Consider the following 18,624-nt stretch of genomic DNA (forward strand, 5'->3'; position numbering starts at 1 on the left):
TTCTTTAATTACTTTGATTTCCATTTGATTTTTGGTGCAAAAACACCACCTCCCACCCGATTATCTGGGTTGGACACATCCGTAAAGATGCTTTTCCCTGCGTTTCTATCCATCTCGCCCCTTTTCCACTCTTTTCTGTGAGGTAAAGCAATATTAGCGACCGATTCCAGAGTTAGACTAGTCTAAATAAATTTTCAATTGGTCCAATTTGTTGTACAGTCAAAGGGGTTGGGTCAGTCAGCTATAATAATATTTCGCACGTGTTTTTCTCGAAACACTATTTTTTAAATCGGGCAGTGATGGTACTCCGATACTATCGCACGTAACCGCTTGAAATTTTAACTGTAGCTTTACAGTTTTGTTAACTAGTAATTTTTTTTTTTTTTTGTTAATATTGCAATTTTTTATAAACAATTTAGTGTTAATTTTTCATGCAAAAATTTCGATCAAAAACGTAATATTTCTCTACGAATCCGACATTTTTCGAAAAATTTCTGTTAAACTAAAAAATACGTATCTTACTAAAGGACCTTATGTAGAATAAGATTCAGTTTTATATTTTGCTTCAGATGACACGAATTCCTAGTATCACCTTTTGATCAAAGTAATTGTGAAGATTGGCCCAGTAGCCGGTATTTTATATCAAAATGTCAATATTTTTTTATCAACTATAATACATGTTTTACAAAGCCTGAAAGAGAAGAAGAAGTTCTTAATCCTAGAATAAATTATTAAAGTTCGACATTTTTTGCGGGCTCTTGAGGTTAGACCATCTTAAGCTGAGTAATTATGCTCATGTCTTAACTTCATGTCCTTCTAAATTTTAAAAGCGGATACATGAATTTTAAACACTCTCGTGGTAGCTCATATACTCATCGAACAAGCCTCGTACATAGTCATGAGTTCAGCATGTGATCCGACGATTTTGGCCATCTCCCGCTTTCTTGCCGTCATTGATTATCTGTCAAATTTTATTTTTACATACATATGTACATTTTTGCTTGAGTTCGTGCTTACCTACCAATTGTATGTGGGTATGTATGTGTGCCGTTTTACTTTTTCCCATCTTCATTTCTTAATTGAAGACTTTTAAATATTTGCTTTAATGTTCGACATGCAATCGTCAGTTTTAATTAAATCAACAGCGATTTACTGGAAATATCAATTTATCAATTCGTATGAATGTAAAGTGCAAATTATGACCAATTCTCCACGGTCGATATGTAATCAATATTTGATTTGCAGCCATATTCACACACACACAAACACATGCAAATTTTCACTAAATGTAAGCGATCAGTTGGCCTCTGAAAAAATACCAAACAAACAACAACAAAATTTCACGAAAAACATCTATAGCAAATACCAAAAAAGAAGTGCAAACCACAGCAACAACAACAAAGGTACAAAAAACCAAGAAAGCGCTGATGGCGTCGATGGGCTCTGCTGGCTGTGCGCTATGACGTGCATAGCATTCCCATTTAAATTCATGTTTTTTTTTTTTTTTTTTAGTTTTTAATCGACTTATTATAATTTCACATTTTGTTTTACATTTCTTGTTGTTGTTATTTTTAGCTTATGTTTGCTTTGTTAAATGCTCAATGTCGCCACAACAACCTGTGTCAGCGCCAACATCAGCAACATATGCATCTGCACAACCGGCGACAAGTCGCACTGCCTTCGAGTGCACAATAGCAAAAACAACATATGGTATTTCGAATTTCGAAATGTTTATTGTTACAGGTTTAAGTTTGATTTGACGTCAGCGTCATTTACGCGCGTGTGTAAAACTTTTAATCCGTGGCGCCACTAATTAAACTAATCAATAGTAGGAAGTTATGGAAACCGCTTAATTACCCCCGGGCTACTGGAAAAATAATGCAGCCAAACACTTTCACGAATATTAGCGTTGTGTTTGCCAGAGTTTATTTGTATGTATACAGCGTGCTGTGCTTTTATTTTGCGGCGATATGTAAACATGGCTTCATTTTGTATAGAAAACACTAGAAAAACACGCACCGAAGCGAGAATAGCCATCACATATACAAAAGATCCCAAATAAGAACTTCATTTGATCGGTAGATTTGTATGGCAGCTATACATATATATTAGCCGTATATATATATAGTGGTCTAATATCGGCAGTTCCAACAAATGAGCAGTTTCTTTAGGAGATTTTGACGTGTGCAAAATTTCAGATCGTTATCGCAAAAACTGAGGAACTAGTTCGCGTATATACAGAATTTTTCGTATTGTTAAAAAAAAATATATATAGCTCTAACTCCCACCTCATGATAATGCAATGACATTTTATAAATCTTGAATGCATCTAATCGATATGGATATTTTCAATGTACCAATCAATTCAATCAATTATTCAATGTCAAAGTTTCAATGGCCTGCGACACTTTTGTTTACTACTCTACTTACTCATTGAACCAAAAATGGCCTTCATCGCGGAACTATTTTTATGACAATTATTTCCAAACCATTATTTTGGTAAGAAATTTTCACGATTTGCAAACGTTGTTCGTCTGTTTGGAGTAAGTCTGTTCTTTATAAAATGGCAAACCAAACTGAGTATAAAAAAAGTAGTCCGAAAAAGTATTGTTTCACTAAAAACCACATGTCTAAAAAAAACGTTTTCAAGAGAACATACTTATAAGTATCTACCTAAGACATCTCGTCAAATTTGACTAATATTCATTCATATCTTTACAAATTTATAACTACAAATCTTTATTATCGCCAAAAAAATCGATACTTTTAGAACAACATGCTTATGCCAATTTCTAATCTATTTTTCCATATAATCGTTACCTCGTTACAGGTATCAATCAGGATGGTGCGCTTTATATAGGCGATGAAGCGCTTTATAGAGAAAATAGTTTAAGCCAAAATTTGTGGAAGTGATATATGATACATATGTCAAAGAATATCGGATCCATCTTACCATAAGAATGTTACAAATGATTCTGTTTACGCTCCAATTAACCGCTTACGCAATTAACCGGATTAAAAAGGAGATATGTACCCTTCTATGACCCACGCTACATACTAATTATGCGAGAACTCTGCTTCACCAGTATCCATTATACATAAGAATCATATATACATAGAGATTAAATTTATAAAATTTTTAGCCCCTTAATTAATTTAAATAAGCGTAACTAATTGAAATTGTATCAATTAAGTAGAGGAATACTGTGTATTGTCATTCATTTAAAAACAAATTTTGATGTTTATAGAATAATATTAAATAATAAAGTATTATAATATTTTAAGGCAGACTTTGTATAAACCAAATGTTAACCAAAAATTTGTATAAAACTTATCTAAATATAAAAAAAAATTAAAAATTGAATAAAGCTATTATGAAATTAATGTGGCGGTTTAGTATTGGAAAAATTACCTGTAAGTATTCGCTCGTTTGTATTTTATGATATTTTTCAGCACCCAGTTCCATAATGAATGAAGCATTCGGGCTAAAGTTGAATAAGACACAAGATCATTAATAATTAAAATTTGTTTAATGAACTCCTTCAGCTTTCAGACAAATCCATGAACAACACCATTCAAATCTCCTTAATAATAGCTGCAAACGTACAATTTTATCCTAAAATCCGCTCAAATTGTATCCAATTATTCCAATGGTTAGAATTAATTCCATTGATATATAAATATAATATATATTCCCATACTTACGATTTATTAAAATCGCCATTTTTATAAAAATAAACGACATTGTTGTTGTTATTTTTACGATCATCAATTTGACTAATTATTTCCAATATGCACTAACTACCAAAATCTCTGTTTCTCATACTATACCGTCGCAGCGAAATTACTCTGATCGCACTGTGGAAATCGCAAAAAATTCCAAATTTCAATGCGGCACATTACACCAGGCGCCCATACTGGGAAAGCAGGTGGCCGCAGAAAATGTTTCTGTGCACGCGCATCACCCTGTTTTGCCAGCGGAGACACAGTACTTGCACAGACACAAACCCAGTGGAGACACAATCCTTGATGCAAGTGGAAGCAAAAATACAGTGCTATTAAAACTTTGTGGGAAGGCTCTTAACAGAGAATGTTAATATATAGTAGGGACTGTTAATAAATAGGTAGGCGCAAACAGAGAATGTTAATAAATATAACAATAAATAAATATATTTTTTAAAATTCTCTGATTTGGCATATTTGAAGTCATGTAAATGCAATGATTTATAAACATTTTTGTCATGTTTTCTTTTACATTTTTTAATTCTTTATACTTTTTTTAATTTTCTCTATACGTTTCATCATTTTTTCTAATATTTTATAATTTGCTTTATTGTTTTCATTAATTCATTTTTTAATTATACTAGTAAGAAAATAATAAAAAATTTAAGAAAATTAAGAAAACTTCTAAAAAATATTACCCAAAAAAAATTAAAAATTAAGGAATTATTATTTAAAAGTTTTTCCAATTTTTATAATATTTTAATTTCTTTAATTATTTCTTATTTCTTGTAATTTTCTTTCATTTTTTCTTATTTCTTTTAATTTTCCTTGTATTTAATATTTAAAATATTTTTTTTGCTTTATTTTTTTTAATTTCAATTAATTGATTTGTTATTGTTTTTTATTTTAATTAATAATTTTATATATTAATATGGTTGCATTTGTAGATAACTTCAAATATGTTTAGTTCAATTAATTTGTTTACATATAATAATAAAACACACAATTTAAACAATTCGCTAAATATGTTTATAAATATTTAAGTTTCATCGGAATTACAAAACTTCTTAAAAATGCATAAAGTTCAGTATAATCGACAATTCGTATTACATTTTAAATATTACATAATAAATTGAGTGGTTCATATATATGTACGTGTATATACTGTAAAAATGTGCGCGCCAAACATTTTTTCGCTAACGTTTGATTAATTGTGGACAGAAAGACTATCGAGAAGCGGTCGATTTCGATTTTCTATAAATATTTCTGTAGTTTTTATGGATTTTTTGTTATTTTAATATAATTTTTGTTTAAATTTAAGTTTTTCATTTTATTTTAATTTTAAATTTTTTTTTGAGTAAAAGGCGCAAGAAAATTATGTGTTTCAGCAAAACACGAAATATAAAAAATCAAAAAATATAAAAATCGAAAATGATATAAATATACATATGTATGTATATATACATAGATGTTCTAGCGATAATTAATGCACAAGAGACGCCGCAAAGACGCTGCTTAAAGTTAAACAAGATACTTATAGGTATGTATTATAATAACTTAATATTCAAAATGTACAAATGCGAGCGAGTGTAAATATAATTTTCGTAAACATATTTTATTGTTTTCAATATATATAATTAAGTAAGCATTAAGAATATACTGTAAGCATATTGGCGTTCAACAGTCAACAAAGTAAAAATATATATTTGTAAATTTTTTTTATTTTTATTTTAAGTAGATATATTTGTATATGGAAAATTTTATGTGCCATCGTTATTCATGTATGTATGTATGTATGTGAAAAGTGTGCATATTAATTTGTATGCGCGTAAAACACTAAGAATCTGTCGTTCAACTTCAACTATTTATGGCAAACAAAGCGCACTAGTGTACAACGCACTTAGCGGAGCCTTACTTATTAAAATTATCGATCTGCTGCAACACCCAACTGCGCGACGCCGCCGCGCTCAAGTGCGGCGGGCAGATAACAATATGCGCACTTTTACCAGCAAAGCAATGCGCATCGGCGCTAACTAACGGTGAAGGCGCTGGCAATTCCTTGCGCGGCGACGCAATTTTATTGATGTTGACGCGCGGTATGCCAGTTGGCTTGGGCGGCAACTCGGGATTGGTGCGATTGCGCGCCGGTGGCGGCGGCGGTGGTGGACTGTTGGGACGCTTAATGCCATCGCTGGACTCATAATCTGTGCGCTTCTCATTATCATCACTATAAATGGCCGAATCACGAAAATCATTCTCCAGACAAGCCTCCACATTATCTTCGTATACAAAATCGGAGTTGCTGGCATCGCTGCTTAGCGTTGAACTGGCGGCGCGTTTCTGATCGCAAACGCTGTCATTGGAGGATGTGAGCGAGAAGACGGAATCGCGCTGCAGCGATGCATCTGAGCTAGCGTTGACGGTGACTGTGAAGAGTGTACGCGGATCGGCGTAGTCGACGTGTGCCATGCGTTCGCCCACCGCTTCACTACCCTGCCGGTGTAGTATGCTCTGACGACACATTTCGGTTACATCGGAGACGCGTCGCTCGGGCGGCTTGTTCGAGCGTCCAAAGCTGAGCGCTATATTATCGATGGATTTGCGCGCACGCGGCAATAAAGAATTGTGTGACGAGGATATATTCTCATGTGAAGATTTGCTGCCCATACCGATGGCGGTGTGTGCGCTGGTGCTAAATAAACGCTTCATTAGATTCTTTGGTATTGGGCGCGCATAGATAGCTTCAGTGTGCGAATTGCTGGTGTTGTTGGAGATCATTGAAATATTGCTCGCTGAAGCGCACTCAACATTGATGACTGTACTTTGACTATCGCGTTTTAGCGTGCAGGTCGAGGAAGACGTGGACGAGCCAGAGCTGTCGCGTTGATCTAGCGGCGTTTCAATGGCATCACGACGCAATTGGGTCCCACCGCTGCTAGCGCGCTCTGCCAGCATTTCGTTGCCAACTTTTTGTAGCGCGCCTTCTGGTGAGTAAACTAGTGTGACATAATCTGATTCCGGACGCGGCACTGGTGGTGATTTGCGCTCGCGCGTCTTGCACTGCTGCGTTGATACCGAACGTCCCAGCACCGGCGAGAATTTATACGGCACATGTACATTGCGCAGCAGTGACTCATAAATAGGCTCTGCGTCTTCTTCTTCGTCTGGCGTTGTTTGGGGCGCGTCGTTGACGGCTTGTTCACTCTCAGATTCGAGTGGCGGCGGTGAGCGCGAAGGCGGGCGCGGCGGTAACTCATTGAGTAGCGGATAGTCTGGCGACTCAGGACTGCCTGGCGCGCTACCACTGCCACTGCCGCTGCCACTACCACCACCACCCTGCTCTGTGCGTTTGCGTTGCTGTTTCTTCTTTGCTATACGCTCGAACTCCTTATTCTGCTTCAGTAGATCCAATATTATATCAGCGTCTTTCTTCTTTAACGTTGTCAGCAACTCCTCGCATTGTTTCTCCAGCTGCATTTGTATACTGTCTAGATTTTGCGTAACCGTTTTTGCATCCTTCTGCGCGCTGCTGCTGCCATCCACTTGTTCCTCATCTAGTAGATTTTCTGTGGACTCCGTAATCTTTAGCTCAGTTTTGGGCGCATCATCAAATTCACTCAAATCCATGTAGAACTTGCAGGTTTCCTTTGTTTTGCCAGTGCGTTGCTTCTTCAATGTCGCAATTCGTTTGGGTATTGTCTTGTGATTGTATTGCTTCACCTCAATTGACTTGCTCGACTTCGATTTGCGCGCATCGAGATTGGTATTGCTGCCGTGCAGCGACTCGTTTTCCTCATCTAAATCTTCACATTGGAAACTAATGCGTGGCACCGATTTGCTGCGTTCTTTCAGCGCCTTCAAACCGAATAGCGGTGACTTGGGCGAAGCGCATGCGCTGCGTCGTTGATCACGCATTATGCAGCTACTCAGTTCCTCCTTCACCGTTGCAGTGTGCTCATGTTTCACCTCCTTGCCGCTGCCGCTATCCGCGTTATCAGACTTCACAGCCTCATCGGCTTTGCCTTTATTCTTAATGACTGCGGCGAGTTTATGCAACGCGGGCAACATGTTATCGTCAATGCTGTTGGTGCGTGCCAGTGGTTTGCCTTCTTTTGCTGTCGTCAAATCATTTGCAGTTGTTGTAGTTGGTATTTCTCGTGCTGCATTTTCGGCTAGCTCATTGAAACTATCGAAAGATGTGGAATTGGTGACGGTCTTCCGTTTGAATTTCGAACATTTGCGTATCTCGCTGCGTCGGTATTGATTGCGTCGCTCCAAGTAAACGGGAGTTGTCGAAGTCGAATGTAGACTCCACTTCCAAGTGTTCTTATCCGGTGTGCGATCTGCAAGCAAGTAAGTAAGCACTTTTAATTTCTTATGTCTTTAGTTATTTGAAATGAAAAGTTGCTGTAAATAATAGATTTTATAAAAGCAGTCCGTGTGGCATATACAAAATGCGGCACAAACATTTTGTGCTTGCTATTGCAACAGCAATGCAAATCTACTCTGGTGTGTGTGCAATGACGAACTAATGTATGTGCTGTCAGAACGCTGCGGAGACGCATACAAATCAATAATGGAACGTAAAGATGAAATTAATTTACATATGTACACCGACGGAGTTGAGGTCTCCGATTTTTCTCAATACTGGTACTAAGTTAATAATATTACTATTAAAAAATTCTTTATGGTCAGGTGGAGACTTGGGCACTTATAAATCAAACACCTACTTGTATATTAAAATTCAGTAGGAGCTCAGTGAGTTTTTGACAAGTTTTGAACCTCTCTAAATGACTTGTGGGTTATGTATACTTTCAGGCCAAGTACCATAAGCTCTAAAGGGTGGTTAATCATTGCCTGCTGAGGAACCACTGGTCATAACATAGAATCATTCTACACAATTTTCAGTTTCGACTCCTAAAATTTTTTAATCCTCAAAATTAAAACATTGAGCTATCAACTCAGAAACTAAAGCGCAGACCTCTCAACAACACGGCTTTCTTAACACAAATATTTCAACATACATAGTAGAGCTCTATCCGCCAGGCTACTGCCAAGATTCTTTTTAACTGTTTCCATTATAATTATATATCTTCGACTGGATGGAATACCATCCTCTCTCAACTGGTTTCGAAAACGGTCTCTCTCAAAATACACGAACAGGAAAGAGTCTATGGACGGAAGTTGTGTTTTTATTGAGTAGAAAACTATTTTCGTATCGTAAATTCGTCATATTTTAGTTACATTTTAAATAGATTTTTTTTACAAATAATATTTCTTTCAACTAAAATTTTTCAGTCTTTGATCGGCGTGAGGTAAACAATAGTAAAATTAGTCTTCCTTCTGTGAAGGAATGACGATGCTTTCAAAAGTTATATACTTCTTTAGGGCTTCAAAACAAAAAACCTGTGAATATCGTTGAGCTTCTCGGTAACATCTTAAGGTTTATTGAAATTATACTATGGTATAAGGGAACTTATTTCCGAGTCATGCATTTGAAATAGGGGTTTATGAAGTTAATAAATCATATCATTAAGGAGTTATAAACAGTTATTCTCTGGGAAAATTGTTTTTTTTTAAACCTTGTTCACAGCAACGGTACTTTTTGAAAAACATCATTTTGAGATAAACGCGTTAAAATTTTGGCACGTACTTGGGAGCACCCGCTATTGGCAGCTGTAACTTTGGTTCTAGTGCTCAGATCTTTGTGAAATTTGGAAGAATTCATATGAAAGGGATATACTTTCAGAAAATGCAATAAACATTTTTTTTTGATATTTGCTACTAACACAAGTGTGAAGTATATGATATAATCCCTCTATAAAAATAGAGAAAACAAAACTTTCCTTCTATATAGTGCATTTTGTACAATTTTTGTTAAACCTTTGGATATTATAAAATAATGGCTGACAGCTGTTAAATTTTTTAAAAAATTCTGTAGTTGAAGCAGCGAATGAGCGCAAGCTTTGCGTACTGCAAGAAATATTTTTTACAAAATTTTCTGGAAATAGAAAATAGATTCGAAATAAATTAAGGCTTGCACTGGGACCAGTAGGATATACAGAACTAAGGGCCTTATACTTGCGTCTACAGATTACTGCGCAGTGTAGAGTCAGGTGCTCAAGAGTTTCTGGAAATTTTCTGGTGATTTAATTATTTATCAAGGAAGAATTCTTCATAATTTTAAAATATGCAAGAGGTGTTGAAAATAGTTTTGGGCAACTTTTTTTCAGAGCAGGCTGCATCCACATACTGCTACAAGAATTCTTTTTAATTATGGCAACGTCGATAGTCTAAAAACTAAGAATATTAGCATTTAAAGTACTAATCTCGAAGTAAAATAGGGAACTCAATATTTTTGCATGAATTTAAAGTTTATGGTATAAGAAATATACAACCACCTGCTACTTAAATAATTCGTAAAGGGCGAAAAATTGTTTTCAAAATGGTCAACAATAAAACTAACAATATAATCATCAGCTTCCCTTCGCAATAAGTACGAATTTACAAATGTAAGATACATGCATTAAATTTTAACATGAGAACAGCAAATGCCGTCTTCTATCAAGAATAAAACTGTAAACCATATGCAAACACTAGATGAAGTCATGATTAATCGCAACTACAATTTGGTGCTATGATGTGGTCAATTACGGTGATTACTTTTGAAAGCAATGACTGAATGTTAGTAGCATCGTGAGCTGCAAATCTCAATAACTACATATGTATGCTTGTATACATACATATGTATGTGTATATACGTGATAGTTAAGCAAGGAACAGCAATAAACAACACCAACAACAACAAGCTAATTAATTCAATTCGTGTACTTACTACTTGCGTATTTAACCCACTGATGGCCGATTTAGCGAGTATTTTTGCTTGTTTGTGACGGTATAAACAAAAATTTGTAGCTACGTTTCTAAGCTTTTATGTTAAATTGTTAGTTACTCTTGTGCGCAATGTCTAAAATTTAACTATTTAAATAAGCGGAATAAAAATATTTGTAGAAATGGAAACGAAAACGAAAGGATTAGCGTTGGCCAGCACAAGCTGTGCGGTTTATAACTGCATTGTAACTATTTGTAGTTGTTGTAAGTCTTTTGAGTTTGCAATTTTCTTTTAATTTTTAATAATTTTGTTTTAATTGTTAAAATTTTTTTTTTTTATTTTATATTATATTATTTTTTTGAATATCTATTTTTTTAATTTTATTTTTATTTTTTAATAATTTTTTTTAATTTTAATATTTTTTGTAATATATTTTTTTTAATTTTTTATAATTTTTACAATTTTTTTTTAATTTTTATTATTTTTTTAAATGAGAAAATTTTATTTTAGTTATTTTTTATAATTTTTTTTAATTTACTTTATTTGTTTTTTAATTTTTGCTAATTTTTCACTCAGTTTTTATATTGTTTTATTATTGTAGAAGCGTGCCACGTAAACTAAACGCCCTTATTCCACTGTAAAAAGGGGGAGAAACAGAAAAAATTGCTTGGGTAAAAACGTAAAAATGGGTAAATGTTAGTTGCTATATACAGGTTAATGTTAAGTGCTTACACTTTAATGTAATTTTTTATGTTAAGGACGAACAGAATACAAATATAATGGAAAATAAATGAAACGGATAAAAAAATTTATTAAAATGATGATATGTGTTAAAGGTAGACAATTTAATTGCTTTTTATCAAATACAACATAATTTATTTTTAATTAAACGAATTTTCGTAATACGAGTTTTGAGTTTATCGATAACACAGTGATGCATAGGTATATACATTAAAGCGATATGTTATACCTTGTATATATAATATACTATACTACTAAGATATCTGTATAATACATCATCAAATTAATTATAACCGCTCTGAGGTTGATATCAGCTAACTTTTCCAGAAATATTATGATAATTTTGATTGAAAACTCTCTATTCAAAAAACAGTTACAACCCCTATTAGGAACCACCTCAGATATTATTATTTTAGAAACATAACACGAATACTAAAATACTTTCGAATTGCATTTCTAGAATTTTCAACGCGAATTAAGCACAGCAATAAAAAGAAAAGAAATAACAAGTAAATGGCTAAAAAAAAATTTGGTTTGGATCAAACAACTTGACCGAACCAAAATAAATTTGTTTGAAAATTATAGCCACAGACATGTTTGTCGGCTTAATGGTAATAAGCTTCAGACAAAATTCACAAAAAAATGTTAAGCAAAGTAATTTAATGGTGTAGGACTACTTTCAATGGCACGATCTCAGAAATTTGGTAATGAAATTATTAAAAGCCATACTTTTGAGAAAACCCAATAATAATAATGATATATAATTGAGATTTTTAGTAGAACAAAGTTGCATATATCATATAATATAATATTATGACCAATTTCTAAAGTTTTAAGTATTATCAAAAATTAGCTAACCAAAAATAAGAGATGAAACTATAATTTTAATAAGCACAGTCCAAAAAAATATTAAAATATTTCATTACTGACTTTAAGCTCATAAAACAATGAATGGAAAACGGAATTTAATTAAATATACGTGAAAGGCAATCACATACCTAAGCCCAAAATAACCTAATAACTAAAATAAAAATTCATACTTATTCATAATATGTTTAAAAATAATAATTTGCATTAAAAATATAAAATGTTTAATATAAACCGCTCGAGAACTTTTAATGACAAAATTAATTACTTTTAACGTTATATTGTCTTTAGAGCGGCGTACCTTGCGTATTTTAAGCCAAAAAAATTTAAAGTTTATAAAAAAAGCATTAATTCCTGAAAATTGTGCCTCCAACTAGAAATAAAGGTCCTGAAAATATTTACTCTTCAATTTTACCGCAGATAAGTTTCAAAAATATGTCGACTTCACACTGACAGCTCAAATCTGGTTCCAGGAACTATCCCCTGACTTGTTTCAAATAATTAATTGCTTGCATTATATGTTGCATGTCAATTTTGCACAAATAATTTTCATGTGTATAAAATTTGCGCATTCATTTTCGGCGTTGACAGATATAAGAAATATAGCTAACCGAAAAAAGGGCTACACTGCGCACGCTCAACTTCGAAGACTATAAATCATTTATGTGGCAAGTCAAAATGTGCCAATTATCTGTGAATTTCCCTAAGCGCAAATATTTCCCTATTCACATATTCCCGCATACTTCGTGGTACAAAAACAAAAATTAAAATAAACCAGAAAATAGCATAAAAAGAAATTAGAAAAAATAATAAAAAAAACAAAACTTTGGTTAAAACAATTGCACACTAACATGCTTCAAATAAATTGCTTTCTCGACACATATATCGTAGTTTCTTCCTTTTTTGCTGTATAACTGTCACCTCACCTTTTATATTGCGACATAAGTATGGTTTGGCACAGAAGCGCCACATCGACGCCGCGACAAGTTACAATGAAAGGGAAAACTTTCAATTTAAATGAACAGCAAAAATAAAAGATAAAATGAAAAAAGCTTTACGCCGAAAGGAAATAGAGAGAAGGAGCATAGGCAGACTACATGACAAAAAAGAAAAAACAAAACGAAAAAATTGGGAATAAAGCAAGTTGAATTCCATAGGAACCTACTTATGTAAGCAAAATGGAATATGCACGAATTTGTATGCCTGAAAGAAGTATATGTATGTATGTTAACATATGTGAAAAATTTTCAAAAAAATATATAAAAAAAATTTTAAAAGAAAATAAAATTAAAATTTAAAAAATTCAACAAAAAATTAGAAAAAAAAAATGCAAACAAAAATATAAAAAAATTAAAAACAAAAAAATATTGAAACAAGCAAAATGCACGCGAACTAAAGATGACAAACTACCAAGGCAGTGTTATTGTTGCCGCCAAAAACAAATAATTTCAGCAGTTTCGAGTGCTAACGGTGGCAACTGCTTCCCGTTATGTATGCATATACATATGTACGTAGCACTGCCGCCCAACTGCCTGCAGCTCATAAGTAATGTAAGTGTAATGAATACAAATGTGTATGTGTTTTTGTGTGTATGTTTGTGTGTGCGTTTTCATACCTTCCTCATCGCCCAACTTGTAGACCAACTCCTTAGCGCGATTTGGTATGTTGTCGAATTTTTCGAGTATGACTCCTTTAATGTGTTGCGCCCAGAGACGTTTCTGGTCACGATTTTTGGCTGTCAATTTGATTTGATTACGCGGCTCATGGTAGGGTATTACATAAAAGCTCGTCGGTTCGCCGGGTAAATGTTCGCTTAGCATTAGATTATTTTGCTGTGTGAGAAAAAACGAAAGCAAAAAAGATGAAAGGAAATGAATGAGTACAAAATAAATATAGAAATTTGTAGTAAAAAAAAAAAAATCGCGCACGAAATATGCTGTCATCGAAATGGAAACTGGTGTGGCCATGACATGTGTTTTCTTGTGTACACTTTATGGTTACAACTTACGTGTATGTAACTTTTGAATTGCAGACGATTGTCCTCTTTGGACTTGGTAATGATCAGCATTGTGTCGAAAAGGAAGACCATGCGTGGTTTATTGTGCTCCATGAGGAGACCCTCTTGGCGGAGTTCGCCCAAAACGGTGAGTTCTAGGGAATATATTGAAGTGAAATTAAAATGTAGATAAGTGATAAAAAAAATGCTTAATGTATTTAATAGTACCACATTTCATTTAAATGAAAATTTTTTTTTAATTCAAGTCAGGTGGCAACTCTAAAAAATAATATATCTGAACTATAGCTTACTAATCAAATTTCTTAATATTAACATTTATTAAATTTTGCTTTTTCATTTTTTCTGAATTAAATCCATTTTCCTACTAATTAAAACTTAATATCTTTAAATAAAACACAAAAATCAGACTTTTAGCTCAAAATAAAAAAAAAACAACGTATTATTCAATTATCTATAGCTATATATCATTTTTAAATTACAATTACCTTTTTCTTAGATTTTGAAATTTTTTAATTTTAATATTAATTTAAATTTTTAATAAGGGGGGCAACGACCTTTACATAACATTTAATTTACACACACTTAGTACTACAAAATATAAACTTATACACTTCATTTCTAAAACACAAGAAAATAAATTAAAAAATTATATACAGGTGGCAACTCTGAAAAATAATATTTTTGCAATAAAGCTCACTAATTAAATTTGATAATATCAACATTTATTAAGTTTTTAATTTGTATTTATTTTTTAGAATTAAATTCATCTGGCAACCGACCTTAATCTAATATCTTTCAAGCCAGCACAAAAATCTGACTTATACACGTATAAAAAGAGATAATATTTTTAATATGAACTAGATAGATTTGAAAAACGCAATCTCTGTATAATATTTTAAACTCGATAATACAGAAAAATTTCAACTTTTTTATTCAATTAAGTAAAGTATATTAGGTGGCCACTCTGAAAACTCATATTTATTATAAGCAAAGTTTATTCGATCTTATCTTTCTTCATTTCGCATTTTTATTGTTTTTCTTTTTTCAACTCATTTGGCAACTCCCTCCAGGTAAACATTTTTCAAAATCACACAAACCCTGATTAGTAGTAAAACAGCAAATAAAGTTATAACTAATTTTAAATAAAACTAGTACTAATTTTTCTTTAAGATTACTGTCACTAACAGAACTTAATAATTAAAAAAAAAAAAACAAGTTTCTTTTCAGAAACTTTATATATTGTATATGGTAGTACATCCCCTCCTTTCAACTCACCTGGTCCCAACCAACCGTCCAATATACCAGATAGTTCTTTAACTCTTATTTGTTGCTCCAACTTACGCTTCACCTGATCGATATTACGCGCCACTTGTCGCATGATTTCGTAGGCTTGCAACACTTCCTTCACATCGCAATGCTTACGAAGGTTCTAAAAGACAAACAGACAACTGCATGTAAGTAAAATATACCGAATATTTGTTCATGTGTTGGGCGCTTACGTCCAATAGCAGATGATATTTAAGTATACGTTGCACTGGCTTCAGCAAATATGAGCCGAGTGGCAATTTGTGTTGCAACATTTTTTGTGTGGACGTCAGCAGTGCGTTGGTGTGTGTGGCCTGTAACAGTTTGGTCAGCAGTGATATGGCTTCAGGATAACTTGTACTGAAAGGGAAGACAAACGGGGAAAATCGATCAAATGTGTTAATATTGGAACATACTATTTTTAAGAAATTTAAGATTCGGATTTTTTAAATGATAAAAAATATTTCTTCTTAAATATTATTAGATAATTCAAGTAATGTTACATATAAAATAGATGTTTAAATTACTTTATTATTTTAACTTTTAGAATTAAGAATTTTAATAAAGTTGGTAACTCTTATCTAATTTAGGGCAAGCGCTGGATTATTAACCGCTGTCAAGTATTTGATTAAAAAATTTCCTTTTTACTAAATTAAGTTTATAGTCAGATGGCAACTCAGTAACGAATAATTACGCTTTTTGGCTGTCACTTTTAAAATTATTATTTATTTTACAATATATAATTATGTATTATTTGTTTTATTGTATTTTGGTAATAGTGGCAACTCTGTTTGACTAATACTTTAACGCAAGTATTTCAGAATATTTGTTGGATTGTAATTGCAAAGAATAATTACATATTATATGATAAAATTTTAGAACTTAAATAAAGGTGGTAACTCTGTTCTAATAAAACGTTAACCCAAACGCTTGAAAATTTTTGTATTATTCAACAAGGTCATCCATCAACGATAATTAGCAATTTATTTATTGTAATCAAACATTTGAGCATCACTGAAAAATCAAATTTGAGGTTAAGGTGAGCTTTTTATACCCTGAACAGGGTATATTAAGTTTGGCACGCGTTTTGTTACAACCGTCGAAGAGCCTCTAAAATATGGTATAAACGTACATATGTATAAATTGTCAGCGTAACGAACAGAGTCGATTTATCCATGCCCTTCTGTCTCTCTCTCTGTACTTTGACAAGATATCTTCAACAAATTCAGCACAAATTATTGTCCAAGGCAACGGTACAATATCCGACGAAATTATTCAGATCAGATCACTATAGCATATAGCTGTATTTTAAACTGACCGATAAAAATCAATGTCTTATATGGAATCTTAACAACTCAATTCCAATTAATTTTGAACTCAATACAGAGCCAAGCTTAAATGATTATTGTGTTGCCAAGAATTTATTTCTTTGGTTTGTTTTTTATTAAGTAACTCGAATACAAAACAAACACTTATCGCCCAATAAAAATCACCATTGTCAAATCGAGAACTCAACCGCTGGCAGGGTCACTGCAAACAAAAGTTTCAAATGCCAACCAAAGTGCAACTGTCAAAAACGCAAAACTTTACCGGAGTAATAAAAAATATGCAAGCATAGCACATAAATTGCTCTGACAGTAGGAGTCAAATACCAAAGCGACAGAATGTCCCTCAAAGTGGCCAAGGCGAGCCTGAGGGTGGTGAGGCGCTGCAACGCGGCGTTTGGTGGCAGCAGCAAAGAATGCAAATCACAATCATGAAATCGTCATTTTTGCATTTTTCATTTATTATTTCTTTGAGTTGTTTTTGTTGTTGTGTCTGCTACAAGAGATGCCATCACGGTGTGTTGTGGCAACTTGCAAGCATGCAACAAGTACTCGAAACGTGTATTGTTCGCCTGTCAGCATGCACTCAACTAACTGACAGTGACAGAAAACAACCGCCAGCGCACTGATAGCGCAGCACTCCCACGAAAGCTTTGCAGCTTTTTGCACAGTTAGCCCAGAACTGTCCGAATAGCTTATTGGTAATGTCATCACTTCATGCTGAATATCTATCAGCGTATCTACTGGAGCTCAAGACTCCAACTCATGCCTCCAAGTTGTAGTAAATATGAATGCCAGCGATGCATATAAGCGCAAAAACAATAAAAATAACAATAACAACAAACAAACAGTAAGTAAGTAATAGATGGCGTGTTTGACAGCAACGAACTTCTAAGCAGCCACCAATCTAAGCGACCATCCATATCCACCAGTTTGGTTGCAATGCTGCACACTTTTGGAGGCAGCTAGTGGAGCAGCACTCAGCGCTTGTCTAACTGTCGTACCAGCAAACTAACTAGACACCTATCTATGTATGTATGTTTGTGGCGGACGTCATGACTGTCTGCATAGTTAACTGGCCGCTTGATTGCTTGGCCGACTGGCTGGCTGGCCGTTTGCCAAATGAAGTAACTGGACTGTCTCAACTGGCTGCGTGCCTATCTCTGTTATGCTATCACTCGCTGCACTGCTGTCTGCCACGTTCGCGTTAGACCAACAACTAAGTTGTGTAGGCAATATTCTAGCCATCTACCGTGTACTAAGAAAGTATGTGTGCACACAATGGGAAGCCGCAAAAGCGCAATTTTTCTTCGCTTTTCTAATTTCTACCTGGTTGTTCTCGTAAAGAAATCAAGATCATCGTTTTCTTTTGGTTTAGTTTCTTGTTGTTATTATTTTGGTTACTTTGCTGTTTGTGTTTTATTAATTTCATTTATTTCTCTTTTCTACTAGAGCACGCTTCTACCACTTTCATGCTCTGTTAACTGATTAACCATGTTGGAACAGCGCAAAGCTGGCTAGCGCTGATGTTGTTGTTATGCACCATTGCTTTTGGTGTGCAAATAAAATTTAATTTGGTGTCCGTTCTGGTGAAAAGAAAATCGTATGAATTTGAAATAATAAAATCAGCCACACGAAATTGGCAAGCCAGTTGTGCGAAATCCGATTAGACAAACGAGGTAGAAGAGACAATACAATATACCTATGTATAAAACAAGAATTTACAAAGAACTAAAAGACTACTGACCGACCTTTAGACATGCAAAGCCAAGCTAAGTATTACCTTTTCATTTTTTTTTAATTATCTAATTTAA

The 18,624-nt window shown here is 33.6% G+C and overlaps 1 protein-coding gene across 3 annotated transcripts in view; it reads right to left on the reverse strand.

Annotated features, from left to right (window-relative positions):
- Positions 1 to 4,729: 4,729 nt before the first annotated feature.
- The window catches only part of GEFmeso (Guanine nucleotide exchange factor in mesoderm), a 221,402-nt gene continuing 207,507 nt past the window's right edge, over positions 4,730 to 18,624 (reverse strand). For all 3 annotated transcript variants that reach the window (XM_036362971.2, XM_036362972.2, XM_036362970.2), the window contains exons 4-8: positions 15,680 to 15,845; positions 15,456 to 15,609; positions 14,172 to 14,314; positions 13,779 to 13,995; positions 4,730 to 8,066 (exon numbers count right to left, since the gene is read on the reverse strand). In XM_036362971.2, the coding sequence (XP_036218864.2) occupies positions 5,635 to 8,066; positions 13,779 to 13,995; positions 14,172 to 14,314; positions 15,456 to 15,609; positions 15,680 to 15,845 (3,112 nt within the window). In that variant the 3' untranslated portion in view covers positions 4,730 to 5,634. The remainder of the gene's footprint in view (positions 8,067 to 13,778; positions 13,996 to 14,171; positions 14,315 to 15,455; positions 15,610 to 15,679; positions 15,846 to 18,624) is intronic.

The sequence above is a fragment of the Bactrocera oleae genome, chromosome 4 (assembly GCF_042242935.1).
Source record: "Bactrocera oleae isolate idBacOlea1 chromosome 4, idBacOlea1, whole genome shotgun sequence".
Classification (NCBI taxonomy): Eukaryota; Metazoa; Arthropoda; class Insecta; order Diptera; family Tephritidae; genus Bactrocera; species Bactrocera oleae.